At 49.5% G+C, this 26098-nt stretch overlaps 2 protein-coding genes and 8 non-coding genes across 11 annotated transcripts; 5 read left to right on the top strand and 5 right to left on the bottom strand.

Moving 5' to 3' along the window:
- Positions 1 to 688: 688 nt before the first annotated feature.
- On the top strand, positions 689 to 760 carry TRNAP-CGG. The gene has a single exon. It is a non-coding gene; the product is annotated as a tRNA-Pro (tRNA).
- A 611-nt stretch (positions 761 to 1371) lies between these two features.
- Positions 1372 to 1443, top strand: TRNAD-GUC. Its single transcript has one exon. It is a non-coding gene; the product is annotated as a tRNA-Asp (tRNA).
- A 356-nt stretch (positions 1444 to 1799) lies between these two features.
- On the bottom strand, positions 1800 to 1871 carry TRNAG-UCC. Its single transcript has one exon. It is a non-coding gene; the product is annotated as a tRNA-Gly (tRNA).
- A 607-nt stretch (positions 1872 to 2478) lies between these two features.
- On the top strand, positions 2479 to 2550 carry TRNAW-CCA. Its single transcript has one exon. It is a non-coding gene; the product is annotated as a tRNA-Trp (tRNA).
- A 6516-nt stretch (positions 2551 to 9066) lies between these two features.
- Positions 9067 to 14506, top strand: AURKB (aurora kinase B). 2 transcript variants are annotated; one of them, XM_036835331.1, is made up of 9 exons: positions 9067 to 9149; positions 9474 to 9545; positions 10965 to 11067; positions 11177 to 11231; positions 11481 to 11672; positions 11974 to 12112; positions 12221 to 12369; positions 13082 to 13256; positions 13430 to 13733. In XM_036835331.1, the coding sequence occupies exons 2-9, from the start codon at positions 9498 to 9500 to the stop codon at positions 13601 to 13603; spliced, it is 1035 nt and encodes a 344-aa protein (XP_036691226.1). In that variant the 5' UTR covers positions 9067 to 9149; positions 9474 to 9497; the 3' UTR covers positions 13604 to 13733. The 2 variants fall into 2 exon arrangements, with proteins under 2 accessions (XP_036691226.1, XP_036691227.1); XM_036835332.1 differs by lacking the exons at positions 9067 to 9149; positions 9474 to 9545; positions 10965 to 11067; positions 11177 to 11231 and having other exon boundaries at positions 11530 to 11672; positions 11974 to 12122; positions 13430 to 14506.
- Positions 14507 to 17987: 3481 nt separating this feature from the next.
- On the top strand, positions 17988 to 20590 carry BORCS6 (BLOC-1 related complex subunit 6). The gene has a single exon (XM_036838367.1). The coding sequence runs from the start codon at positions 18820 to 18822 to the stop codon at positions 19873 to 19875; it is 1056 nt and encodes a 351-aa protein (XP_036694262.1). The 5' UTR covers positions 17988 to 18819; the 3' UTR covers positions 19876 to 20590.
- A 675-nt stretch (positions 20591 to 21265) lies between these two features.
- On the bottom strand, positions 21266 to 21339 carry TRNAI-AAU. Its single transcript has one exon. It is a non-coding gene; the product is annotated as a tRNA-Ile (tRNA).
- A 401-nt stretch (positions 21340 to 21740) lies between these two features.
- Positions 21741 to 21814, bottom strand: TRNAT-AGU. The gene has a single exon. It is a non-coding gene; the product is annotated as a tRNA-Thr (tRNA).
- Positions 21815 to 22060: 246 nt separating this feature from the next.
- TRNAS-GCU lies at positions 22061 to 22142 on the bottom strand. Its single transcript has one exon. It is a non-coding gene; the product is annotated as a tRNA-Ser (tRNA).
- A 412-nt stretch (positions 22143 to 22554) lies between these two features.
- TRNAW-CCA lies at positions 22555 to 22626 on the bottom strand. The gene has a single exon. It is a non-coding gene; the product is annotated as a tRNA-Trp (tRNA).
- Between the last annotated feature and the right edge of the window lie 3472 nt (positions 22627 to 26098).

The following is a 26098-nucleotide window of genomic DNA, read 5'->3' as shown; positions in this document are numbered from 1 at the left end:
CGGCCCCCATGTGAGAGCACGGCGAGTGTATAAAAAAGCTTAGAAGCTCGCACAGTTTGGATAGCCCATCCCCCACCTGACCTCGCCAGCCACTCATCTCAATGACGCCTCCTGCGTGGGTCTTCTTGGCCCCAGGAATTATTCCCTCGCCTGGGCACTACCCTGCGGTCTAGAGAGACTGTGGGCTATCGAAGTGTCGGTCACTCCAGAAGGATGGACAGACGCAGGGACAGAAAGAGGGGCTGGTGTTCCCAGAGAGATCTCAGGACTCATTAATTTGTCCCCAACCAGGCACCTCTACCGCTAGTCTTCAAAGCTCTGCGCCGGGGGCTGGGTCCGAGGACGGCGGGCGGAGGCAGGAAGAGTCGAGACTCCGGACTACGGAGTGGCGCCAAGACAGTGACCGTACGGAGCGGGCACACGGGTGCTCGAGGCAGTCCTGGAGGGCTGCTCGGGGGCGAGGCCGAGACCACTCCCTCCCACTTCCCCGACGTTATTTCCTGGGAGGAGTCGGAGCTCGCGGCTCTGGAGCCGAGAGAGATTCCCAGACCCCAGCACCAGAGTACTGTGCGTCGGGGCGCGTGGTCCCTGACCGCGTGCCAGGATCAGGTCGCAGTGAATCACAGTCCTAGGACTGCAGAAAGCCTGGAACGACCTCTAAAGTCGTCCGCGGTTGCTACTGTGTGTCGGCTCGTTGGTCTAGGGGTATGATTCTCGCTTCGGGTGCGAGAGGTCCCGGGTTCAAATCCCGGACGAGCCCGGTCTCTGAGTTTTGCGGAAACCAGAGCCCCAAGGCGGTTGCTACTTGAAACGGCGCTGAGGAGGCTCGGCTGGAAAGTGATCAGCATGAACTGAGGGCTTGAAGGAGGTGTGCCGGGAGCTCTTTTGTTCTGAGTGGACACCCGGGTGGCAGGAAGAGGCTCGCAGCGCGCAGTCCTTCCCAGAGTGCCAGGAAGAGGGCAGGCACCTCCTGACATGGGCAAGACGCTCGCTTTCTGCTCCCCTCCTTCCCACTTGATGCTACTCCTCGGCCGCCAGAGCCTGGTTTCGGTTTGATTGATGTCCGTCAACTTACAGTAGTGGATGACAGTGAAACGGGTTGGGACCTATTTAGGGTTATGTCTGGGAGAGCCCCAGGACTGTCAGAATTCAGGTCTCTGCAGGCTTGGAGGCCGTCTTTCTCTCGGTCACTCCTGCTCGTTTTCGCCCTTCTGGGGCCTCGCGCTCAGTTATGGTCTAGAACATGTATAGGTTTGGGTCAGCATTTTTTAGTGGACGGAGGGACAGCATCCACAGGAGCCTCGCCATTAGCTCGCCGCGTTCGGTGAAGATAGCAGATCAAGCATTTGGAGGAAGTAGTGTTTGTCTCACTCCTCGTTAGTATAGTGGTGAGTATCCCCGCCTGTCACGCGGGAGACCGGGGTTCGATTCCCCGACGGGGAGAGATGTTTAAGTTCTTTTTCTTACAGCCACTAAATCTTAACTTACTTCGGAAGTACCCATCCCGGGCCCTAGGATGAAGATAAAAAGGAAAGCAGAAGGAGAGGGATCGTTTGTTCTGACTCTCAAGCTCACATTCTAAATTTCATGTTTGTTTTATTTCAAGTAGCTCTTATTTTAAATGTGTGGCTAAATTAATTATTCTCTCCATTCAATAGGTTTATTAGCCATTATTCTCGCCGTTCAATAAGCTTATTAGACGCGTTCATTGACGATAATTTAAAAAACACAAGAAGGCAAACAGCAAAACACTGTCACCCACGTAATTCGGGGGCAAAAAGAAAAGCTTGACATTATTATGCGTTGGCCGGGAATCGAACCCGGGTCAACTGCTTGGAAGGCAGCTATGCTCACCACTATACCACCAACGCCACGCTGTCGCTGTTTCTTATTGAAATTCCTAAATACTGAGTTAGGTCTACAGGGTCGTGGCTTGAGTTATAATGAGTCAGGGCCTAGGCGAGCAACGGACGAAAGCGACGCCGACACGGAAGTAACGGGTGCAGTGTGCGAGGCACTCACGTGTGAGCGGCGCTTGGCTCCCGGCACCGCCAGTGAGCTCCAGTCACCACGCGAGGGACTGTTTGATTATACCCAGTCTACAGACGAGGAAACCAAAGTCAAGAGAAGCCAAGTAGGGGAAGAGCTGGAATCAAATCTAAGATTTATCCAGGGCGCCAGATCTGCACCGACACTTTATTAACCCCCAAAATAAATCTCAAACACATGAAGTAATTTCTCTGTTGAGTAGCTCAATGTGTACCGAGGTTAAAGAATTGGGCCTTAAACCAAGTGCGTCTAAACCCAATTTGTCCAGAGAAGGATGGTTAAGCCCTTAGTGCGCGCGCGCATCTTGCCCACTGACGGCTCGGAGAACCGCTCTGACAAAGGGCCGGGCGGGGCCTGAGAATAAAACTCCGCCCCTTGATGCTGACGACGCATCTGTTCACGAAGCCCGTCAAAGGGGGCCTTCGGGAAGGCCTCGTGGCGCAACGGTAGCGCGTCTGACTCCAGATCAGAAGGTTGCGTGTTCAAATCACGTCGGGGTCAAGGGGTTATTTTCGGTAGCTGGATAGTTTTGCATGTGAGATTCTTTTTCGGGAAAGAAAGAAAAGAACCTTGTGTTATTATACGAAAAAAAAAAAAAAGGAACCTGATTGTTTCTGGGATTTTTTTTCCCTAAAGTATCTGAGTTTTCTACTAAAATACAAATTTTGGAACTTTTATTTTCATCTTACTGTTTCCATTAAATCAACCAATTAAAATAATACCTTTAATCTCATAGATATTTTAGATATCCTAACACAGAAATTGTTCATAAACAGTCACCAATTCTTGTTCCGAAAATGTATTTTGGAGCAATAAATGTTCTTTATTGAAAAGAATGTAGCAATAATGAATAACGTTAAAGTAATAATGCTAATTCATAATCCTCCTAAACCAGTGATTTAATTTTTGGCAATTTAAGTTCCACTTGCCAGGGGTGTCCATAATCTTGTACTCCAGTATTTTCACTTATCATTGTAATAGGAATAGGATTCTATTACCTTTATAATTTTAATGAACATCTGACTTAAAGGACAATGCTGTAAGTTATTAAGCAATTCTTCTAAAGTTAGACATTCTGGTTGTCTGGTGTTATCTGCATTTTTTTCTCATTATTTAAAGTGTTACCATGTACATCCTTTTTTTTTTGGCCTCTGCTGAATTTGGTCTATGACATGAATTCCTGAAACTCCAGTTCCAGGGTTAAAAGTTCCCCTTAGCTGAACAGCTAACTGTACTGCTGTCCAAAAGATTGTTACTTTTTCAACTAAAAGCGATCTTTCTTTTTTTCTTTCGTTTCCTCTCTTTTGAAAAAACAATTATGTTTCCATTACCGTGTTCTTGTATTCAGTTCAATTTCTTTTTTTTTTTTTATGGCTTTAATCATCTCTGATGTTCCCTCCATGCGGTAGAACATAGGGGTATTAAATACAAATATTTTGTATTTAATTTGCGTTACATACAAATATTCTCCAGACTTCACTGCCGTCACTAGAAGCCCAGAGCTATGTGTATTTTTGCTGCTTCCGGTATATTGAAAAAAAAAAACAACGAAGAAATTTAAGCCATCACTCCACAGGCCTTGTCTTTCCCAGTGGGGAATTTCTTCCTTGACATCTCTTTCCTTAACTAATAGCGCCCTTGTTAGTGTCACAGGCTTGGGCTGCAGGAAAGGAATTTGGGCTGTCTCACCACAGCGCACAAAGAATCTGTGCCTCGCCTTCCCCTCCTCTCCGTAGTCCCAGGACCGCCTTCTGCCAGAGTGGTCACTGTGTTACGTGTGTCAAGACTGAGGCTGACAGTCCGCCAGCCTTTGTTGCAGAAGCCAAGTGTGCTCGATTTGAGAACCGCTGATGACTTAGCAAGGGGACAGCTCAGGAGCGTTATTTTCGCTCATGGTTAGTACCATGATCTAACGGGGAAGGAGTGTGAAGCTGGCAGTCGGTAATCCTGCATCCCCTCCTCGGTGTCCACCCAGAACAGGGCCCCTTTAAGGAGATACAAAATAGTAATTTTCTCATTCTATCTTTCCTTCTACATTAAAAAAATTTTTTTATTCGAGTATAGTTGATTTACAATGTCGTGTTACTTTCTGCTGTACAGCAAAGTGAATCTGTTATACGTATACATATATTCACTCTTTTTTAGATTCTTTTTCCATATAGGCCATTACAGAGTATTGAGTAGAGGTCCCTGTGCTATACAGTAGGTCCTCGTTAGTTATCTGTTTTGTATATAGTATTGTGTATATGTCAATCCCCCTTCTGCCCCCAACCATAAGTTTGTTTTCTACGTCTGTGACTCTATTTCTGTTTTGTAAGTAAGTTCATTTGTATCATTTTTTGTTAGATTACACATATAAGCAACATCATATGATATTTATCTATTGCTGCACTTTTTTTTTTTTTTTTTTTTTTGGCCACGCTGCCCTGCTTTCAGGATCTCATTTCCCTGACGAGGGATTGAACCCGGCCCAGGCAGTGAAAGTGCCGAATCCTAACCACTGGACCACCAGGGAACTGAGAGACTTACTTTTAACTAGTCTGTGTAAATTTTATCATGTTCATGTATATTTAAAAACCAATACATCAACAGAATGGATAAATCTCACAAACATAATGTTGAATGAGAAAAGTCAGGCGCCAGAGAATATATACTGTGTGATCTCATTTGCATAAAGGTCAAAACAGGCAAAACCAGTATGTGGGTTAGAAGTCAGGACAGTGGTTACTCTTGGGACCGGGGGGGAGTGACTTGAAAAGAAGGCTGGGGGTCCTTCTGGGGTGCTGGAAATATTCTGTTTCTTGATCTGGGTGCTGGTTACCCGAGGTGTTCACTTTGTGAAAATTTGTCCAGCTGTACATTTTCCATTATGTACACTTCAATAAAACATTTTACGATGCATCAGAAGTGTTGTGTAGAGGCTTCTTGTCCCGCCACATGGGCAGGGGCACTGTCCCTGCTGATCCAGTCCCTGAGGATGCACACATGGACCTGGAGGGGGCCTCAGGCCTCAGTCTCAGTGGCAGGGATGTTTGGTCCAGGCCTGCAGTTTGTACCAAAGACGAACACTTGGGCTCTAATGGCCAAGAGCAAACCCCAGCGATGATGTTTGACCTGGGAATGCTCAGGAGGAGTCTGGATGGAGGAGAGCAGCCAGGTCTTGATGTACCTACTCAGCTCATCAGCGTTGCCTCAGGTTTACCTTGAGGAGGACAACTTAGTGGGGAGACATGGGGAGTATTGGCTAGGCTCCTCCAACAAGGCCCTTCCAGAACCTTCTGAGTCTACTATTCCTCGTCCCTGGAAGGGGTTTATTGGCTGACGATGAGAATTCATGTCTTGAAATTTCTTTGTGGGGGAGGGGGGAGAGGAGAGAGGGGAGAGGGGGAGGGAGGACTTCCCTGGTGGTCCAGTGGTTAAGGCTCCACGCTCCCAAGTCAGGAGTCCCGGGTTCGATCCCAGGTCAGGGAAATAGATCCCCTCATGCATGCTACAACTAAGACCCGGCATAGACAAGTAAATAAATTTCCTTGGGGGATATTCCATTATCAGAAATAAAAGGACTGACATGTGTGCCTAACAAACATTACAGTATCCCAGCCATCCAGCCTGACCTTTGGAACACGCTACATTCTGACCCTTCCCAGTCACTGGAAAATTCTACTCCCACAGCTCTGGGAGTAGAATAGTGACAATTTCCCCTCAAGGACACCTCTCAATGTTCCTTGGCCAGTAGCCAGAATCCCCAATCTAACAGGAACTGGGAGGCCAAAAGCAAAGCAAGAGGAAAGAAGAAAAGAGTTAGACCTGGGGGAATTTGCTGATTTACATCTTTATAAACCTGGGGAATCCCTGTGGGAGAGTGGTTGCTGTGCTTGCCTCACCAAAGAGAACAGACCACAGTTTTGGATGGGGCTGCACTGGAGGTAGATTGCTGGTACTCAGTGTGGCCCACAGACTGGTGTCACTTCATGAACTGTTACTTTTATGTCCGAGCTGAGTATAGAATTTGAGAGCTACGTATTTAAAAACTCTTACAGCATTTGTCAGAGTACTTTTATAAACGTTGGTTATAACCAAAAAAAAAAAAAAAAAGTGAGCTTGTTATTTTTATATTTTTTAGATTTCATTTGTCAATGAACTCATTTTTATTGTATTTTATAAAAGTATCAATCTGTGATAGATTGACAATAATTAAGGCTGGTTCTTCCCTACAGATAGTTTGAGGAGCACTGGGGTAAATAACAGAGATTTTGTTCACTAACTTGAACAGGCAGCTGATAGTTGCCTAGCTGCTAGAACAGATAGGTTTTGTTTTGCTTTGTTTTTTGTGAATAATGCAAATCTCAATTTTATGCTGGCCCATCAACTATTCCTGAAAGGCCAAATGTCTTCCGACATAATGTGCAAGTGGGAATTTAAAGACTCCAGGGGACAGAGATACTGTATGGGATCTAACAGGCATATCCCACCCATGCACTGTGTCCCTGACAGGTTCTAGAAAAGTCTCCCTTCACTAGATTATGAGGCATAAAGTATACTGCAAGTGACAGGATTTTTATAAAGCTCTTCATTAGCTAGTCATTCTATGCCAAATATGTTGATAAAGGCACAGAAATTGAAATGGGCTCCTTGATCTTGGGAAGTGGGGTTGGGCTGACCCTGAGTGAAAACAGCACTGTACCTCCAGTGGCACATGCCTATTTCTACCACCACACCCCCGATCTGCTTTAACTGTAGGGGCTGGAATAGATACTCACGGTTACCAGCCTCCTTTGCAGTAGTCATGTGACACAGTTCTAGGCAAGGAGATATCTACTGTGAACTTTTTTTTTTTTTTGGCTGCTCCTTTGGACTTGTGGGGATCTTACTTCCCTGACCAGGGATCAGACAGGGTCCCATGACAGTGAAAGCACCGAGTCCTAACCACTGAGCAGCCAGGGAATTCCCATACTGGGAACTTTTAGAAAGGCTTCTGCTTTTCCTGATAAAAGAGACAGAGACTGTTGGAATCCATCTTGCAATCGTAAGGGAAAATGTTAAGAGAATCACAGAGAGGCCAATTCAGACCTCTGACATTGTTCAGTTCCTGAGCCAACTATCTACTTTCTGATTTCTTGTTATGTAAGAGAAAATAGATGTCTACTGTTTATGCCATTGTTAACTGAGTTTCCTGTTACTTGCAGTCAAAAGCATTGTGAACTGATCTAGAAACCCATTAGGACTTATTTCATTTACATTGGGTTGAATCATATGAAATTGGTATTTTCTGTAGGTCAGAATGATTGACTGTCAGTAGTTTTGCATCATTCAACCCAAATGACTACAAACACTCTGGGTCTGTAGATGTGTGTCAGTTAGTATGCTTTTTTTTTTTTTTTTTTTTTTTTTTAGTTAGTATGCTTTTAACAGCAAATAACAGAACTCTTAACTCAATGCATTAGAGAAGGAGACCTATTGGGTCATGGAAGGAAACGGCTGAAATAGGCATCCAGAGGTTCAACACTGTCATCAAGTTCTCGGGTTCTTCCCAGGCCTCTCTTCTGCCTTCTACAATGTCAGCTTCGTACTCAGCCTGCTGCCCGCAGGAGCACCACCACCAGCAATGCAGGCTATGTGCTTTCTTGTCCAGTTCCAGCAGGAGAAAAGGAGCTCTGTCCAGCATTCTGGACAAGAATCCTAAAATTCCCACTAACTGACTCACTAAGGTCACATGCTTATCCCTGAACCAGTGACCATGATCCCAGAATAAAGGGTGTTGACTGGTATAAATCAGACAGGGTCCACTCCTGGACCTGGGATGGGGTCAGCTTCCCTCTCAGACCCACAAAAACTCTAGTTGCTTTCAGGAAGTGGGAATCGCTGGGAGAATGGATGCTGGCTAGATAACCACAAAGTCCTCTACAACGTGTCTCCATCAAGTTAGCGATTTGGGGTTGGCAGCAACAGAAACCAACAACACAGAATGGGGAGACAGGTGGTTCCCTAAAGCAAAGTTAGAGTGTTATTATTAGATGAAAGATGAAGGGTGCTGGACAGGCAGTATTTACAAATATCCACTAGTTATTTCATAGAAAGTCCCAAAATCTATTTATTTAACCCAATAATGAAATTTGGCGTCGGAAAGAGCAGAGAAGGCAGTGCGGCAAGAAGGAGAAAAGTGAGAGTGGGTCCAAGCAATTTGGCCTTGGTCAGGGGACCTGCAGAGAAAGGTCCTCTGGTAGAAAATTCTTATAAGGAATGTGAGTGAAAGACTCAAAGAACAAAATAATAATGACATAAGAATAAGCGCACACGAACTACCCTGGTGGTGCAGTGGTTAAGCATCCGCCTGCCAATGAAGAGTACACAGGTTCGAGCCTTGGCTGGGGAAGATCGCACGTGCCCCGGAGCAACTAAGTCCGTGCGCCACAACTACTGAGCCTGCGCTCTGGAGCCCACGAGCCACAACTGCCGGTGCCTAGAGCCGTGGTCCGCAAAAAGAGAAGCCACCACAATGAAAAAGCTGCGCACCAGAAAGACCCGATGCAGCCAAAAATACAAAAAAACCCACAACACTGTAAATCAACTATATTTCAATAAAAGTTATTTAAAACTTAAAAAAAAAAGAATAAACACACATGCAAACGAACAAGCAATAAAACTTGAATAGGGAACCTTAGTATATCAAGGCATTTAAATTCCCTTGGGAATGGTGCAGTTTGTTTAACAAATGATGCTGGCATAACTGGCTCTCTGGCAGAAAACAAAGTTAAACCCTAGTTCATACATACACACAAGGATAAATTCCAGATATATCGATGACTTAAATTTTAAAAACAAAACAAAACAAAACAAAAAAACCCATGAGACTATTTCGGGGGTCGAGGGAAACTTTCCTAAGCAGGAACCCGAGCTGCCCCGGCGCTCGCATTCCACCTTTTCCATTGGGCCCCTAGGGCTACGTAATGGGACACCCAGCCAATGAGGACTGGGCATGGGTGGCGTGCTCAGCCAATGGGGCCAGGGCGGGAGATTTGAAAGGACCTCTGCGTTGGGGCGGCCGGGCAGGTTCAGTTGTTTCCCAGCGGCCAGGGAGGTGGCTGTGCCGCCGGCTCCAGGTGAGCTGTCCTCCTTTCGGGGACCTTGCGCCGGGAGAGGCCAGGTGATCCGGCAGGTCGGGGGGTCCGTTAGGCGGGCCCGCGCGCACTCTGCCGGGCTGCTGGTTGCTCTAAAGTGGAGAGAGGGTCCTGGAAAGGGGTGAGGCCGGTAGCAGGGCTGGGGCAGCGAGGTGAGCTCCGGAATGCGCCCTGATGAGGCCAGCTTGTAAACCTGCTCCCTTTCACCAGCCCCAGACAAGCGCTTCCGGCTAGATCTGTCCGACCCCTCACTCTCTCTCTCCCTTTTTTCTGCTGCTCACGGCTCTACTTCTCTTCTCTGCCCAGTTCCCTCCCCCTTCCCTTCTAAGGATGGCCCAGAAGGAGAACGCCTACCCCTGGCCCTACGGCAGGCAGACGGTAAGGACTTTCCCACTTCCCCTCCCCCCACCCGCGTGGCGAGGTTCCGCTTGCAGATTTGAGGTCCTGCAGAGGGCTATCCTCTTACCACTTTCTTCCCGGCTTTGCACCAGTTTATGGGCCCCAGTCTGGTCATTTGTAGCCACATCCTATCAGGTGCTGCCAACTTGAGTTTGACCAGCCTGTGAGGACCTCTGCAGAGCTGAGCCTATTTGTCACATCCAGATGACATCTGGGACTGAGCAGGCAGGGTCTGGCCTTTTGGCCATGATTCCCAACCCTTGTCCTGAAAAAATAGGCTAGGCAGGAAATAGAAATAGACTCTGGAAGGATTTAGATAAGTTTATAAGTTTAAAAGGTCCAGGACAAGTCTAAATTAAGAATTTAGAATTTATTTTAATGACTGGTGTGAAGTAAGCATTCAATGGCTTTATTTTCCAGTTGTCCCAACACCTTTCGCTGAAGAGTCTACCCTCTGATTTGAAATGCTACCTTTATTATATATTTTAAATTCCCACATATATGTGGATCTATTTCTGCACTCCATTTTGTTCAACTTGCTTATTTGTAAATTCCATGCTAATATCACTGTTTGCAAACAGGTCTGTAGGGGCACTGAGGCTTTCTTCCTCACTTGGCTAAAGAAGAAAGAAGGGACCCTGCATGGGCTTTGCTCTCTGTTTGTGGGGCTTGAGTATCCTGGGGGGTCCGTATGTCCCCTTGTCCACCAGCTGCCTGCCTGGTGAAGCTCTGAATGAGGCTGTCAATAGTGGAGGCTGAATGAGAAAACACTGTCGTGCCTACACTGGTCACTCCTAAAAGAAAGGAGTGTATATTACTCAGAAGTTGAAAGTGAAAAGTGGTCCAGGGCCATTAGAGCAGCCCTCAGTGTCCCTAAAGCCTGTTGTTGCAAAGGGGTAAATACTGAGATTTGCTGAACACTCAAGGCCCCAAGGACCTTATCTGAGACTTAACAGACTGAGCTTAGGGGACCATGAGAATACCTCTGTGCTAAAACTCCTTGAATTGTGTGTGTTCATTACCCTGGCCTGTACTGCCCCCTGGGGTGGGGGGCTGGGTGAATGAGTGGTGTTATGGACAAGACTTTGAAGGTTGGACAACCTTGGGCCTGAGAATGTGGAGTGGGCCAGGGCCAAAGAGGTGAGAGGTTAGGTGTGAGGGTAAGTCCTTATCTTAGGCTGACTTAGGTTGTTTATTAATAGCTCATTTTATATGGGGCTCTGAGCAGAGTCTTGGGTCTGAGTAGCAAAATTGTGGTCTCAGTGTTCCTCTTTGAACTGGGGATGGCGTAGGTGGGTGGGTGGCTTTATAGCAAGTCCTGAAATGCTGCTTGTAGCACATTCCAACCCGGTCACTGGGATAAAGACACCCTCAGAGCTCCCCCCTGGTCCTTCTCAGGCTCAGTCTGGCCTGAACACCCTGCCCCAGAGAGTCCTCCGGAAGGAGCCTGTCACCCCATCTGCGCTTGTCCTCATGAGCCGCTCCAATGCCCAGCCCACAGGTAACTAGGACAAGGGGAGGGCATCGACCTGAGGGGACTAGGGTCTGGGGAAGGTGGACGGGGGTGAAAATGTCAAAGGATGGCCTCAACCTCCCTGTTCTTTCCTTAGCTGCCCCTCTCCAGAAGGTGGTGGAGAACAACAGTGGGACCCCCAACTTCTCAATGTAAGCGCCCCAAGCCTTGGGGTGGCCAGAGGTGGGGAGGGACAGTGAACAGGTAGGAAATGGGGGAGGTAGAAGGTAAGGGCAGGAGGAGTAGGGAGGCAAGAAAGCCTGATCCAACCTCAGCTCCCCTGGAAGAGAAACAGGGCTGCGGGCAGGATGGGCTGAGGTGCAGGGAGAAGGCAAACACCTCAGAGGACCGGCTAACCGGTACTCAGCTGCCTACCACCCCCCCCCCACACCCCCCAACAGGCGTTCCTTCACAATCGACGACTTTGAGATTGGGCGTCCTCTGGGCAAAGGCAAGTTTGGAAATGTGTACTTGGCTCGGGAGAAGAAAAGCCGTTTCATCGTGGCGCTCAAAGTCCTCTTCAAGTCTCAGATAGAGAAGGAGGGTGTGGAGCACCAGCTGCGCAGGGAGATCGAGATCCAGGCCCATCTGCAGTACGGGTCAACACCCTTCGCGCCGGAGCGCCCCTGGCGCCTCAACCCCCGGCTCCTCTTCCAATCCCCCCCATAGCTGGACTGTCTTCTCTGCAGCTGTGGTCAGGCAGCCCCAAGGAGCTCTCAATCCTGGCCAGAGCCTTGAACCCAGAGAGCCGCATCCAGTTCCCCCTTAGCACCGCCAGCCTGGTGTCCCCTGCCTGGCCCAAGCCTGACCCAGTTTGCCGCAATGGGACCTGTCATCTTTCCCATTTCCTTATGCCAGGATGCAGCCTGATGCTTGCTCTGTCTCCTCTCCCAGGCATCCCAACATCTTGCGTCTGTACAACTATTTCTATGACCGGCGAAGGATCTACTTGATTCTGGAGTATGCCCCCCGGGGGGAGCTCTACAAGGAGCTGCAGAAGAGCCGCACTTTTGACGAGCAGCGAACAGCCACGGTCGGGGCGGGTGGGCACCTGGGGCACCGGCCGGGGGCTGGAGGCTGGGGGGACGCTGCTCGCAGCCCGAAGTCCATCCTTGTCTGACTGCCTGTATCGGCCCCCCAGATTATGGAGGAGCTGGCAGATGCTCTGATATACTGCCACGGGAAGAAGGTGATTCACAGAGACATAAAGCCAGAGAATCTGCTCTTGGGGCTCCAGGGGGAGCTGAAGATTGCCGACTTCGGATGGTCTGTACACGCCCCCTCCCTGAGGTATGGTGGGCCAGGAGGCCGGCCCTGGGTGTGAGGCTGGGACATTCAAACTAAAACCACTCCAGATCTTGTTACCCAGAGACATTTTGGGTTGTTCTCATGTAAATATACAGACGCAGCAATATCTTTACAAAAATAGGAGACTCTCTGGGAATCCCCTGACGGTCCAGGGGTTAGGACTCAGCGCTTTTACTGTTTTGGCCCAGGGTTCAATCCCTGGTTGGGGAACTAAGATCCTGCCAGCCATGCAGTGCGGCCAAAAAAACAAAACCAAAAATAGGAGACTCAGTTTTGCCACCCAGGTTTCTCACTTTAAATATATTGGAACCTTCTTGCCATATCACTGAGAATACTCCCACATCATTTTTAATGGCTTCATGGTATTGCATAGTAGAGATGTAACCTGATTAATGTAAGCAGGATGTGCTTGATGGACATTTGAGACTTTTCCTTTAATTCTAAGGTGAACATTGCCCTCATATCTGATTATTTTAACATACAGCCCTCAGTGTGGAAACGCAGAGGCAGTGTGTAAGCCCACCTCTGGGGCTTTAGTGTATGTCTTCACCCCACTCCTACCCCAAAGGCTCCGTCAGAGCCTGGTTGGAACACTCCCCTGGCACATCCTGGGGTCTCTGGGCTCCCCGTCAAGCTTCAGGGAAAGGAGAGAAGGTCTGGATCTGGGATCCCTGCCCACTCACCCCCCCTCCAGGAGGAAGACAATGTGTGGCACCCTGGACTACCTGCCCCCAGAGATGATTGAGGGGCGCACGCACAACGAGAAGGTGGATCTGTGGTGCATTGGAGTGCTCTGCTATGAGCTGCTTGTGGGAAACCCCCCCTTCGAGAGTGCTTCCCACAACGAGACATATCGGCGCATCGTCAAGGTGGGAGGCTAGCCCCAGGTGCCTGGCCGGGGTCTGTGCTGGCCCAGGGGCCAGGGGCAGGGAGTGGGCATATCGTAGTTGTGGGGCTTACGTCACTCACCAAATAGAATGGGCAGTGAAGGGAAAGCAGCCAGGATGAAAGCTGGGGTCCTCCTTCTCCTTTACTTCTGCAGGTGGACCTGAAGTTCCCCCCTTCCATGCCTGCGGGAGCCCAGGACCTTATCTCCAAACTGCTCAAGCACAACCCCTCAGAACGCCTGCCGCTGGCTCAGGTCTCAGCCCACCCTTGGGTCCGGGCCCACTCCCGGAGGGTGCTGCCCCCCTCTGCCCTTCAGTCTGTCCCCTGAACTGTCCCTGTCATTTTCTCAGTTGTGTCTGTATGTCTGTATATGTGTAGTTAGGAGAAGGGGTCCCTGGCCTGTTCCCGCATCTGTCTTCTACCTCCTCTTTATTTAATAAAAGCTGAACCTTTTTGTACTGATGAGTGTAGATGTTTACAGGTGGAAATTGCTGTGAACAAAGCCGTCACCTGTGGGGAGGAGGCTGGGGAGTTGCCCATGCCGGGTGCCAGGATTGGCATTGCATCACCGCCCCTGGGAGCACCCTGCCCTCTCAACTCTAACCCCCACCTGGTCAGCTCCACCCTACCCCCAAGTCTTTTCTTTCCCCTGCTCTGACTCCCAGACCTGGGGATGCTGGGGACCTCAGCTCCACTCTGCTATACCTGCACACCAGCCATCTCTGCCCACCTTCTCTTACTACTTGCTCTTAGTTGACCTCTATTCTTTCCCTCTTCTGGTTCACTCCTGCCGACCCAGGAGCAATTGAACATTGTTGTACCCAGAAGTTGTTTGTTTTTCTGCTCTGATGAGGATCTAGCACAGGAGTGAATAGAAGCAGTAATCTTGTTCCTTACCTAAGGTTTAAGGTTTCGCTGCTAGATATATGATGCTTGCTGTAGATTTTTAATACATGTCCTTTATCAGGTTGAGGAAGGCCTGGTCACTTCCTAGTTTGCTAAGGGTTTGGGTGTTTGTTTTGGGGTCGCCACAACAGCATGCGGGATCTTACTTCCACGACCAGGGATCGAACCCGCGCCCCCTGCAGTGGAAGCGTGGAGTCTGTTGGGGGTTTTTTGAATCATAAATAGGTGTTGACTTTCACCTAATGCTTTTTCTGCATCTGTTGATTATTTGCTCTTTTAAGCCATGTGGTGAAGAACATCAATAAATGTTTTTATTTTCATCTCAGTTACTCATGCTATATTCAATTCCTAGGGTTGCTGTAACAAATTACCACAAACTCGGTGGTTTAAAACAGCAGAAATGTATTCTCTTGACAGTTCTGGAGGCCAGGAGTTCACAATCAAGTTGTCTGCAATGCCATGCTCCCCTCAAAGGCTCTAGGGGAAGTCCTCCCTTGCCTCTTCCAGCTTCAGGTGACTCTGGGCACTTCCTGGCTTGTGGCTACATCACTCCAATCTCTGCTTCTGTCTTCACACAGCCTTCCTGTCTTCTCTCTTTTCTCTTCTGTGAAAGCTGGGGTCCTCCTTCTCCTTTACCTCTGCAGGTGGACCTGAAGTTCTTATAAGAACACTAGTCATTTGATTTATGGCTCACCCAGATAATCCAGGATAATATTGTCTCACAATCCTTAATTACATCTGCAAAGACCCTGTTTTCCAAAAAACATTGCATTCATAGGTTCCAGAGGTTAAGACACAGACATATCTTTTTTGGGGCTACCATGCAACCCACTACATATGCCCATAGATTAAAGCAACTGAACCATGTTATAAGGCTTAAAAAAAAACACCAAAAACCAACAGTCTGGGCTTCCCTGGTGGCGCAGTGGTTGAGAGTCTGCCTGCCGGTGCGGGGGACGCAGGTTCGAGCCCTGGTCTGGGAAGATCCCACATGCCGCGGAGCAACCAGGCCCGTGAGCCACAATTACTGAGCCTGCGCGTCTGGAGCCTGTGCTCCGCAACAAGAGAGGCCGCCATAGTGAGAGGCCCGCGCACAGCGATGAGGAGTGGCCCCCGCTTGCCGCAACTAGGGAAGGCCCTCGCACAGAAACGAAGACCCAACACAGCCATAAATAAATAAATAAATAAATAAAAGATCTACTCTCTAAAAAAAAAAAAACCAACAGTCTGCCCATTTCTCTCTCCCCACAGACAGCCTATTCCAAATCCTTTTATGGTTTTGTTTTGTTTTTGGTATTTACCATGTATTTCCAAATCACAGGCTTCTGTTGCTACTTCTTAAGTTTTCAGTTTGAGGCTCTATTGTTTTCCTGATACAAAATGTACAGATTTCATTCTTTCACTCCACTGCTACCATACACATGTGCATTTTCTGTGTCTACATCCTTCTGATGTAGTTATATCAAAATTTTGGTTAGATTTATTCGTTTGACAATAGTTATTGAGTGCTTTCCACAGTCCAGGCACTGTTCTAGAGGCAGGGGAGTGAATAAATAAGAAAAAAAATCCTCTGAGCTCAGGAAGGTTGCAAATCTAGAGGATCAATGTCAGTATCCAGTGTGTATGTTATGACAATGAGATGCCAGCCAAACTGACTCATGACATTCTATACCTTTCTTTTGGAATAGATGTCCCTGAAGTCAATAGCCTGTGTCATTTTCTCACCCCCTCTGAACAGATCACACCTCCAAATTCTCCCCCAGCCTGAGCACTTAAAGTTATCAACAGTCATCAAAGTGTCACTTCATTGCATCATATGGGCCTGAGATGGAGTATGAAAGGTTAAAAAAAACCCATTCTTAGCTCATAGGCCATATAAAAATGGGTGGAAAGCTGGATTTAGCCCACAGGCCATGTTTTGCTGACCCCTAATGTAGTGGACACTGTTGTTGCTCCCCCATAGCCCCTCCTCCGTCCTCCATTGTGTTGCTGCTACTTCAATTTGGAGGGAACTGACCCACCTCTAGCTCCAGGAGGAGCATAATTGTTCTAACCTCATCAGTTAATTCTTCAATCACCTTGCCAGAGTGATTGCTTCCAAATACCAAATCCTAAGTCAATAAAACATGGTATCACCCTGACCAAAGTGACTAAATTGGGCATGTGAACCAGTTTAGGCCACTGAGATGTGACGAGAGATTAACTGGGGCTCTTGGGAAAGATGCATCCTTGTTCTTCTGTGAGGTCTAATGGAAGCTAGTCCTTTCTCCCCTTCTGGAAGGTATGGGAGTATATCAGCCAGGGCTTCTGGTTGCATGCAACAAAAAACAATTCAGGTTCATTTAAGCAGAAACAGACCTTATTATGAGCATCCTGGGTAATTCATAGAATCTCTAAAAGGACTAGCCTTGGAGTCTACAGAGTCAGGAAAAATTCCACTGCAGAAGTGGTCCAGTAGAGCATGGTGGAGCCTTAGCCATGTGCTAGGGAAGCTGGGAAAGTGACTGCTTGGTATTAGAGCTTTTGTAGTGGGAGATGGGCTCTGCCTAATGAGGTGGGAGAGTCCTCAAACATTGGGATTCAGATCCTGGGAGGCCCAAGAGAATGACAAATGATCGCAGTTTATGGACTGAATATTTTTGTCTCTCCAAAAATTCATACTTGAAGTTGAAGCCCTAACTCCCAATGTGATGGTATTTGGAGATGGGACCTTTGGAGGTAATTAAGTTTAGATGAGGTCATGAGGGTGGGGTCCTCATGATGGGATTGGTGTCTTTATAAGAAAAGGCCAGAAAGCTAGCTCTCTCTCTCCATCATATAAGGACACAAGAAGGTGGCCGTCTGCTAGCCAGGAAGAGAGACCTCACCAGGAGCAGAATCAGCTGGCACCTTGGACTCACAGCCTCCAGAACTGGGAGAAAAAAAAAAGATTCTGTCAAGACACCCAGTTTATGATATTTTGTTATAGCAGTTCAAGCAGACAACTATAATCCCCAAAGAATGACAAATGACATAGTGCCACCATGAGGAAGCCCACTTGGGATAAAGCTATTCCCTCAGAAAGAAACCAGGCTGTTCATGACAGCCTTAGGGCACTGAATGCAGGCTTCTCTGACACCTTAAGACCATTATTGTATGACAATAAATTCCCCTTGTTTTTGTTTGTTTGCTTTTGATTCAACTTGTGTTTGATTCAACTTGTGTTTTCTGTCACCTGCTGAATACAGAGCATCTGCTTGCTGAGGAGTAAAAGGAAGACAAGGTGGGGGGTGTCGTTCCCAAAGAGAGGGGGAGAAGCTTACAGTAGACCATTGGTCTCATGCTGTATTAGTCAGGGCTCTGGGTGCAAGTGACAGAAACACATCTTGAATGAGTTCAAGCCGAAAAGGGGAAATTAATGGCTTAGGGTCATTTAATTAATAAATATTTATTGAGCACTACTATATGCTAGGTACTGTTCTAAGCACTGGGGCTACAAATGAGAACAAAACCGACAGAAAGTCTTACCCTCATGGCACTTACATGAGCAAGTAAGCAAAATATATAGTATGTCAGATGGTGATAAGTGCTCTGGAGAAGAGGTAGGGAAGGAAGTTGGGGAATTGCTGGAGAAAGTGGTTGAAATTTTAAACAGACTGTAAGGGGAGGCCTCACTGAAAAGATAACATTTGAATAAGGACTTGAAGGAGAGAAGGGAAGGAGGAATATCCAAGGTGAAAATTTTTCTTGGTAGACCCAGCCTCAAAAAAAGGGGTGGGCGGGAGGGGAGTTGCAAGAGCAAGTGTAAATCCCTGAGGGGGCAGCATGTCTGTCTTGTCACAGGAACTGTGAGGAGGCCAGGGCGGCTACAGCAGGACCAGTGAGGGGAAGAGAAGGAAGAGATGAGATCAGAATGGTACCAGGGCTCTGACCTTCAGGGCCATTAATTTATTGAATATTTTACGTAGTGGCAAAATCACACACCATCCTCCAAGAGGAGAGAGACTCAGACCTGGAGGGGGCAGGAGACAGAGAACAGAGTGCCAAATACACAGGAAAGCCCTTAAGCCCACTTCGCTGTCCACTGTGAGTCGCTCTGGGCAATTTCATCTGCTCGGTCTGTTAGCCGAGGACGATGGAACGAACCATTCAAGCTCTGCTGAGAATTCTGGTTTCATCCTTCCTGATCAACTAGTTGCGGTTGAATCCCGACGGTCCAAGCAGGATATACTACTTCCATCCCAAAACCCTCCTGGGAACCCCAATTCTGGTCCGCACTAGAAGTGTTTGTTAAGCAGCAATTGTGGGCGTGACAATTGTGGGCTGAAAGAGCCCTAGCCCCGCCCCCGGAGGACTCCGGCATTTCAGGATCTTCACCTTTAAGATCCGCCCCCTCAACTTTTTGAAAGGGCGGGGCGACGAGCGCAGCTGTCACCTCCTTCTTTCCACCCCGCTGGCTCTCACGTGCGTTCAGTCGTTCAATAACAGCTCCTCTCCTGGGACTTCCTGGTTGCCGGGACCAATCAGAGTGTTCTTCCCGTCCTGACCATTGTGAGCCCGAGGCCAATCGGCGCGCCTCTACAACGCCCCTTAAAGGCGCCGCCAACGCCTCCCGAGCCGGGGCGAACCAATTCCTCGGCTCCTGCCCCCAACTGCAGTATGGAGTCGCCCCGGGGGCGGCCTGGGCCCGAAGCAGGCCTTCTAGCTCTGGGGGAACAGCAAGCCGCGACCATCGGCGGCGGCCCGGACCGAACGGCCTCTGAGCCGCCCTCAGGCCTCCGGTTGTCCGAGGAGGAAGAGACCGAGAACGTTGGGGGCGCGAGCCGCATCCCCAGGGCGTCCCCGAAGACTTCGAGCTGCAGCTTCGTCCACCCTCCGGAATGGGAGGCTCCGGAGGAAGAGCCGGGCCGCGGAGGGACGCCTTCTGGGGCAGGGAGCAACCGGGGGGCGCCGGGTCCCGAAAACGACCCGCATGCATCCTCCCGGCGCATGGAGCCCGAGGACAGGCCTGCATCCGAGGGCGTCTGCCGTCGAGGAAGCCCTGGAGGCGGCGGGTTGGATGTTGAGCAGGAGAAGGAAGATGACGATGAGGCGGCGGCAGCCAGCAGGGCTGGCCGTTCCTTCTCCAGCCGCCTTCAGGACAGCCGCAGCCTGGACGGGTTGAGCGGGGCGTGCGGCGGCGCCGGGTCCTCAGGGGGTGCAGACTCTGGCGCGGGTGGCGGGCGGCGCGCCACTATCTCCAGCCCGCTGGAGCTCGAGGGCACGGTGAGCCGCCATGGCGACCTCACCCACTTTGTCGCCAACAACCTGCAACTCAAGATCCGCCTGAGCTGCGCCCCTCAACCCCCGCCCCCTGCCCCTGCGCGGCCCTGTTCGGCGCCCCCACCCACTCCGGCCATTCCTCCCATCGACCCCGACGTGCTGCGGGACCTGGAGAGGCTGAGTCGGGAGCTGGGCGGCAGGGTGGACCGTCTGCTTCGCGGGCTGGGTGGTGCGGTGCAGGAGCTGACAGCGCTGAGCGTGGGCTGCATCCAGACCTACCGTGATGCCGTGGACTCCCTAGGCGAAGCTGTGGACATGAGCATCAAGGGCATGTACACCCTGCTGGCGCGCTGTGAGGAGCTGGAGAGGGCTCTGCAGCCAGTTCAGGGACTGGCGCGCCAAGTCCGGGATATCCGACGCACCCTGGAGGTGTTGGAGGCCCTGTGCAAGTGACCGGGAGGGCAGGAGAGGCCTGGCAACGCCAGGGTCCAGCAGGATCCTAAGGACTCTTCAGGGAGCCCTGGTGGGACTTGCCCGCCGAGGGGAGGCCTGTATATTGGAGGCTCTTCCGGATACATTTAGCAGGCCCGCGACCACTAGCTGGGCCTTATGCAGGTGTACACGGGGAAGTTCTAAAGCTTCTCCTGGTGGGTGGGGATGATGCTCTGCTTCTATTCAGTTGGCCATCTGCAGCTACCTTGTTCTCCCAACTCTCTTCCCTAGTTAGAGCACCATCTCTGGGAAGCCAGGGCTTTAGGTCTGGGCTTGGGAGACATGACTGCCATATGTTCTCAAGAAAGGAGAACAGTGGAGGCTCCAGCCCCACTGTGGCCACCCTGACCTCCAGTGGTCACATCTCAGGTGCCAGGGGCTGTGGGAGCTTGAGGGATCCTTGGCCACACACCATGCAGACAAGGATGCACACTTGCAGATGGATAACCCACTGCTTCTGCCCTCTGGCCCCCTGCCCTCCCACTTCCCCAGCCATAACCTGGGTGGAGCTAGAAGGAATGTATTGCATGGTAGAGGGGGTGAGTTGGGAGGGGTCTCACTGCTCTCAGGGTTCAGATAGAATTGTTGCTGGCTTTGAAGCCCACCTGTTGTGGAGTGTTCTAATCAGTTTTGGCTTTCTGAGTTTTTGTGGAATTAAAGTGCTGCTGCTGCTAAGGCTGAGACTGTGTCTGTGTGGGGTTAAGGGATTGATGAGCCAAAGGTACGGGCATGAGGATCAGTCTTTTCGTGGAGTTTTCTTGGGGCCAGTGCTGCGAGTGGGGTGGGGGTCCCAGGCCACATGGGGAAGGATATGGTTCCTGCTCCTGAACAGCAGAACGGAGGGGAAATATAAGACACAGATACGGGCTCAGAGACCCAGTAAAAGCAGAATCAGAAGCAAGGTGATTCAGAAGAGAAAGGGAAGGGGTCGTCTTCTCAGTTCCTGAAGAGGTCAGGCAGGGACTGGGCAAACTGGACATCTTGGCTCTGGAGAAAGACTGGAAATACTTGCTAGCTCCTTTCTTGACCTCATTTCTCACACTCTGCTGACCAGTGCCACATGTATGGTCTGAAACAATCTTTGTTACAATCCCTGGCAGCCTTCCGTTTACAGTCACGTAGTAAATTCCAGGAGCGCCCCGTTATGGTCAGGAGATTTGGAAACAGAGATCACAGAAAGAGATCCAGTTTCCTTAAACTTTTCTCCTCTCTCAAGACACTATGACTTGGAAAGTATTTAAACACGTTTCTCTTTGAGGTGTGAAAAGTTCCGGGATTAGGAATGCTCCACAAGCCTTCCTAAGCAACAAGAAATTAGCAGTACAAATTTTCAAAAAAAACGTTGCGCTACTGGCCCGTACGGGGATCGAACCCGCGACCTTGGCGTTATTAGCACCACGCTCTAACCAACTGAGCTAACCGGCCAGCTGATACTGGCCTCAAAAAAATGAATCTATGTAAAATACAAATTACTGATCAGTCCTGTCTTCAGGAAAATTTAAATATGGGTAAGATTGTTTTGGGAGACAGGAAAACAGAATACGAAAACTGAATCTTTTATCGTTTCGGGAAGCAACATCCAAACCAAAACACTGACAAGCACAGATAATGCCACTCTATGGTGCTTGATCGGCAGATCGAGGTGCAAACATACAGCTTAAGACTGACAACATGCACGTAGCGTTGACGCACACAACCGGAAATAGAAACGGCCGCCGGATAGCAACTGGCAGATTCCCGAAGAGATGTGGAAAATTATGTATATAAGCGCCAGATGCCCACAGCTCTTTCCTCGCGGTGTTTGCAAAAGTAACCGATACCTTCGGAGGCACCGCTGGGATTCGAACCCAGGATCTCCTGTTTACTAGACAGGCGCTTTAACCAACTAAGCCACGGCGCCCAACTTAAGTATCTTTCCCCCTTGTTTCCCTGGCCAGGTCAGTTCCATGGCAGGTGACTGAATGCCAGGGTGACTTCCTCACCAACCTTTGGCCGTACTGGAAAACAGGGTAGAAGGCACGAAATCCGCGGCTGTAATCGAGAGAGGGTGAAGGGGCGACACAGAAATTGAATCCTGGCAGACCAAAGGTAAGAAGAGAAATTCTTGGATTATAAAAATCGAAGGCAGGCTGCGGCAACCGCAAACCGACGAGGATGGGATTCGAACCCACGCGTGCAGAGCACAATGGATTAGCAGTCCATCGCCTTAACCACTCGGCCACCTCGTCCACGGATAAGTGACTTAGGATCTCTTCTCTGGGGTCTGGACTCTTCTCAGAGTAAGCGTGAGCCCGACTACGTCGCGAAGGGAGGTGCGTCCCGAGAGATCCCGCCCAGCGACTCGCAGGGCTCTGGTTGCCGAGCGACCTTCTTGCTTGCGCCAGCGCCCGACCCTCTGGGTTGAGCGGTACAGAGCGTGCGTCAGTCCTCAGGAGACCCGCTATCCGCCCAGATTTACAGTACCCGGATCTACCACAAAAACTACCGCGAGATCATTGCGCTCTCCCGACGGGGCGACTAGGCACTTCGAGCCAGGACCCTCCCCTTCCGGCCCCTACGAAGTGCTTCTTTTCTGACTTCCGCGATGGGGCTCCAACCGAGTTGAAAATGAGAAGAAAAATGACCAGAACTTTAGAAAGCTGACCCCGACGTGATTTGAACACGCAACCTTCTGATCTGGAGTCAGACGCGCTACCGTTGCGCCACGAGGTCTGCCGGTTGTAGGGCTGGACAGGTCTCCTCATGAGCATTGGACGGTCAGGCTGCCGGGTCCCGACGATCGAGGCGCAAAAGCCGAGGGCCTTCCGGAACTTCTAAAATCCCGCGGCGTGGTGCCTGCGCTCTCCCTCCGGCATCGTGGGACCCGCAGGGCCCGCCGCACCCCGCAGGGCACGGCTTTGCGGCCTCCCGGCTCAGCGGTCCCTCCGGCCCCGAACCCGGCCTCCTGCTGACCAGCAGGCGGCCCAGAGCTGGTCCCCTGGGGGACCCAGAACTCACAGCCCAGCGGGGACGGACTGGCACAGAAACATGTGGAAGGACGGATACCAGGCGGAATGTGGCGGAGCAGTGCCAGAGCTCCGGGCGCGTAGGGTCAAGAGATTAGCTCCCCCAGCGGCGGTCTCCTCCCGGGCTGCACACTACAGTCGCCTGCGGAACCTTCCAGATAGCCAAGCACAGGCCCCAGATTTGGAGATTCTGATTTAAAGGTCCAGGGTAAAACCCCGGCGTCGATAACTTTGTCAATTTTGGCAATTCCGAGGAATCATTTACCTACAATGAAATGTACAGATCTTAAGTGTTTAGTTTGGTGAGTTTTGACAAAGAACCAAAGAAGACCTTTCCTTCACCCTAGAAGGTTCTTTCGTGTCCCTTCCCAATCGGTCCCCACCGCTCCCTTCCCAGAGGCAACCACTGTTCTGATTTCCATCGCCATAAATGCAGGTATCTTTTGAAGCTCCCCAGGTGAGCCAGAGCTGGGAACTTCTGAAGAGTGATACCAGAAGCTTGCAGAGACACCCCATTTGCTTCTTGGAGGGTAAGAGGAGTTCAAGGGGCCAATATGGTGAAAGAAGTCAGGCTGTGTCTCACTCCTTCCAAGCCAAATGCCTGCACTTTCTGCATAATGGCCATCCCGAAAGTTATCAGGGACCAGGGACAAGTCAAAGCCCGCTGAGGAGGTTGGCCTTAATTGACTTGGCAACATCTTTAAGAGCCTTCTCCCTTGGTTGTCAGGACACTGCTGTCTGCTGACTTTCCCCTAGCCTCTCACCCTCCCCCCAAGTCTCTTTTTCTGTCCTTTTTGCCGGGAGTTTTGTCTCCTCATGCTACACGCCTTCCCTGGAGTCAGCCATCACCTGTGTGCTGAGGACTCCTGAATCCCACTCCAGCCTCTGGATTCAGATGTCTAGGGCCTGCTGGACACCTTCACTTGACCCTGTCATCCTTCTGAAACCCCGCACCTTGGGTGAGACTGGAATCCAGTCGCACCTCAGATGGGACTCGAATCCACAATCTCTGGCTTAGGAGGGGACTCAAACCCACAGTCTCCCAGCTGAAACGGCACACTTCCTCTCAGCACTTACGAAGCTCAGGTTCTTTTTGTCTCAGCACAGAAGGAATTCAGCAAGAAGCAAAGTGATAGGTAAGAAGTAGATTTATTGAGAGAGATACACACTCCATAAATGGAACGTGGGCCATCTCAGAAAGTGAGAGCAACCAAAATATTAGGGTGGTTAGTTTTTATGGGCTGGGTAATTTCATAGGCTAACAAGTGAGAGGATTATTCCAACTATTTAGGGAAGGGCGGGGATTTCCAGGAATTGGGCCACCGCCCACTTTTTGTACTTTTATAGTTGTCCTCGGAACTGTCATGGCGCCTGTGGGTGTGTTATTTAGCGTATGCTAACGTATTACAGTGAGCCTATAATGAGGCTCAAGGTCTACTGGAAGTGGAATCTTCTGCCATCCTGGACCTAGTTGGTTCTAACCATTTTATGTCATATCCTCAACGACTGTGCCATTCTTTTAACGGTTGTGCCCTGCCCCCTTCCCTCCTGTTTCACCATCACCTTCGGATTCAAATCCTAATTTATTGGCTGGGCCCCCAAGGCCAAGTGCTTCTTAAGCATGTGGGTCCAGGAACCAGGTTGCCAGTGTTCATAAGCAGGCTTTGCTAATACTAGTTGTGTACCTTGAGCTTGTTATTGAACCCCTCTGTATTTCAATGTCCCTACCTGTAAAATAGTAAAGATTATAATAGTAAAGATAAAAATAGTAAAGATTATAGTAGGTAAGTATTAGAACATGGCTGGTAATCACCACTCAATTATTATGGTTGTTGTTATAATAACTCTCTGGTGCTTGCATGATTCTTCAGCCACTGCCTCCTCCCCTCCCGTGTGACAGCGCTGCTGACTTATTTACAGTCGCCTAAACTCACCTTGGTCACAGCTGTCTCTGTGCCACTGTCCCTGGTATTGCTTGATGGTCTTCCTGAAATGGAGCAGGACCCTGCGGGGCCCTCCTGGGCACAAATTTTCCTTGTGCCCTGTTTCCCCATTAGCAGGAAATAGGCTTCATTCAACCTCCCTGACCTTCCCTGGGTACCAAAAGGGCAGATTCTAATAGTTGCTAATCAAGGAAGGGAAGGAATGTAGAAACAAAGGAGGAGCAGTCAAGAAACAATAGTGCAGCAGCATGGGGTAGGGTCCTGGTTCCTCCTCAAGGAAAATATATAGCAATATATCTTTGAGCTCATCTGAAGGAACAAAGACCCCCACCCAGATGGAGGATGGTAACTTCAGGCTGAGCACAATACTACTGGAACACCACCCTGTTACCTCACCACCAACGAATCAGAAGAAAGTCTGAACACAGTGGAAGATAACAAAGACTACGACCCCCTCCCCTAATGATTGCCTGCAATTAGCTTTCCCTATCTCCCTTTAAAAACTTTCACGGTCCAGCAGAATCTTCAGAGTTGGTTCTTGGACATGAGTCTGCCTTCTCCCCAGGTTGCCGATCTCCTGAATAAAGCAAGCTTTCCTTTCCAGCCAACACTTGTCTCTCAAGTATTGGCTTTAGCCAAACCTGAGTTCGGCAATATTCTCAGTCCTTCTTTACCTGGCTGACCCTTACTTACCCCTCCAGACTCAACTGAGAAGCTCTCTCTTCCCCAATTCTTCCCCCACCTGGGGAAGGAGGTCCTTCCTGTGTCTCTTCCAAGGTAACACTTAAAATGCCACCTTTTAATTTTTTGCCCAGTTGTTTCCCTTACTACACTCTAAGTTACTCAAGAGTAGGGAATATGCATTCCTAGCACCCAGGAATATGGTGTGTATTTAATAAGCATTTGTGAACTCAGTGAGGGATAGCTTTAGCAGAAGTACTAGAGTGGGCAAGAGACTGGCTTGTAGAGGAAGGAGTCTGGGTAGTTGAAGAGCATGGAGTGAAGTGGAAATTGTTGCTAGGAGGGGAGGTTGAGTCAGTGAATATGGTACCAGGGAATGGGAACGTGGACTTGATCTCTAGGCTCAGAGAGTTCCTGCAGCAAGTGAGAAGTATGATTAGTCCAGTGTCACTATCCGGAGTACTCTCTGATGTTGAAATCTCCATTCAACCTATCAGTTTCCAAATTTTTTTTCTAATTGTGTTATTTTTTTAATCATTTTAAGAAACATGTATT

Source organism: Balaenoptera musculus, chromosome 20 (assembly GCF_009873245.2).
Source record: "Balaenoptera musculus isolate JJ_BM4_2016_0621 chromosome 20, mBalMus1.pri.v3, whole genome shotgun sequence".
Classification (NCBI taxonomy): domain Eukaryota; kingdom Metazoa; phylum Chordata; class Mammalia; order Artiodactyla; family Balaenopteridae; genus Balaenoptera; species Balaenoptera musculus.
The sequence above is the reverse complement of the archived record's forward strand: the minus strand, read 5'-3'. Positions and strand labels throughout refer to the sequence as shown.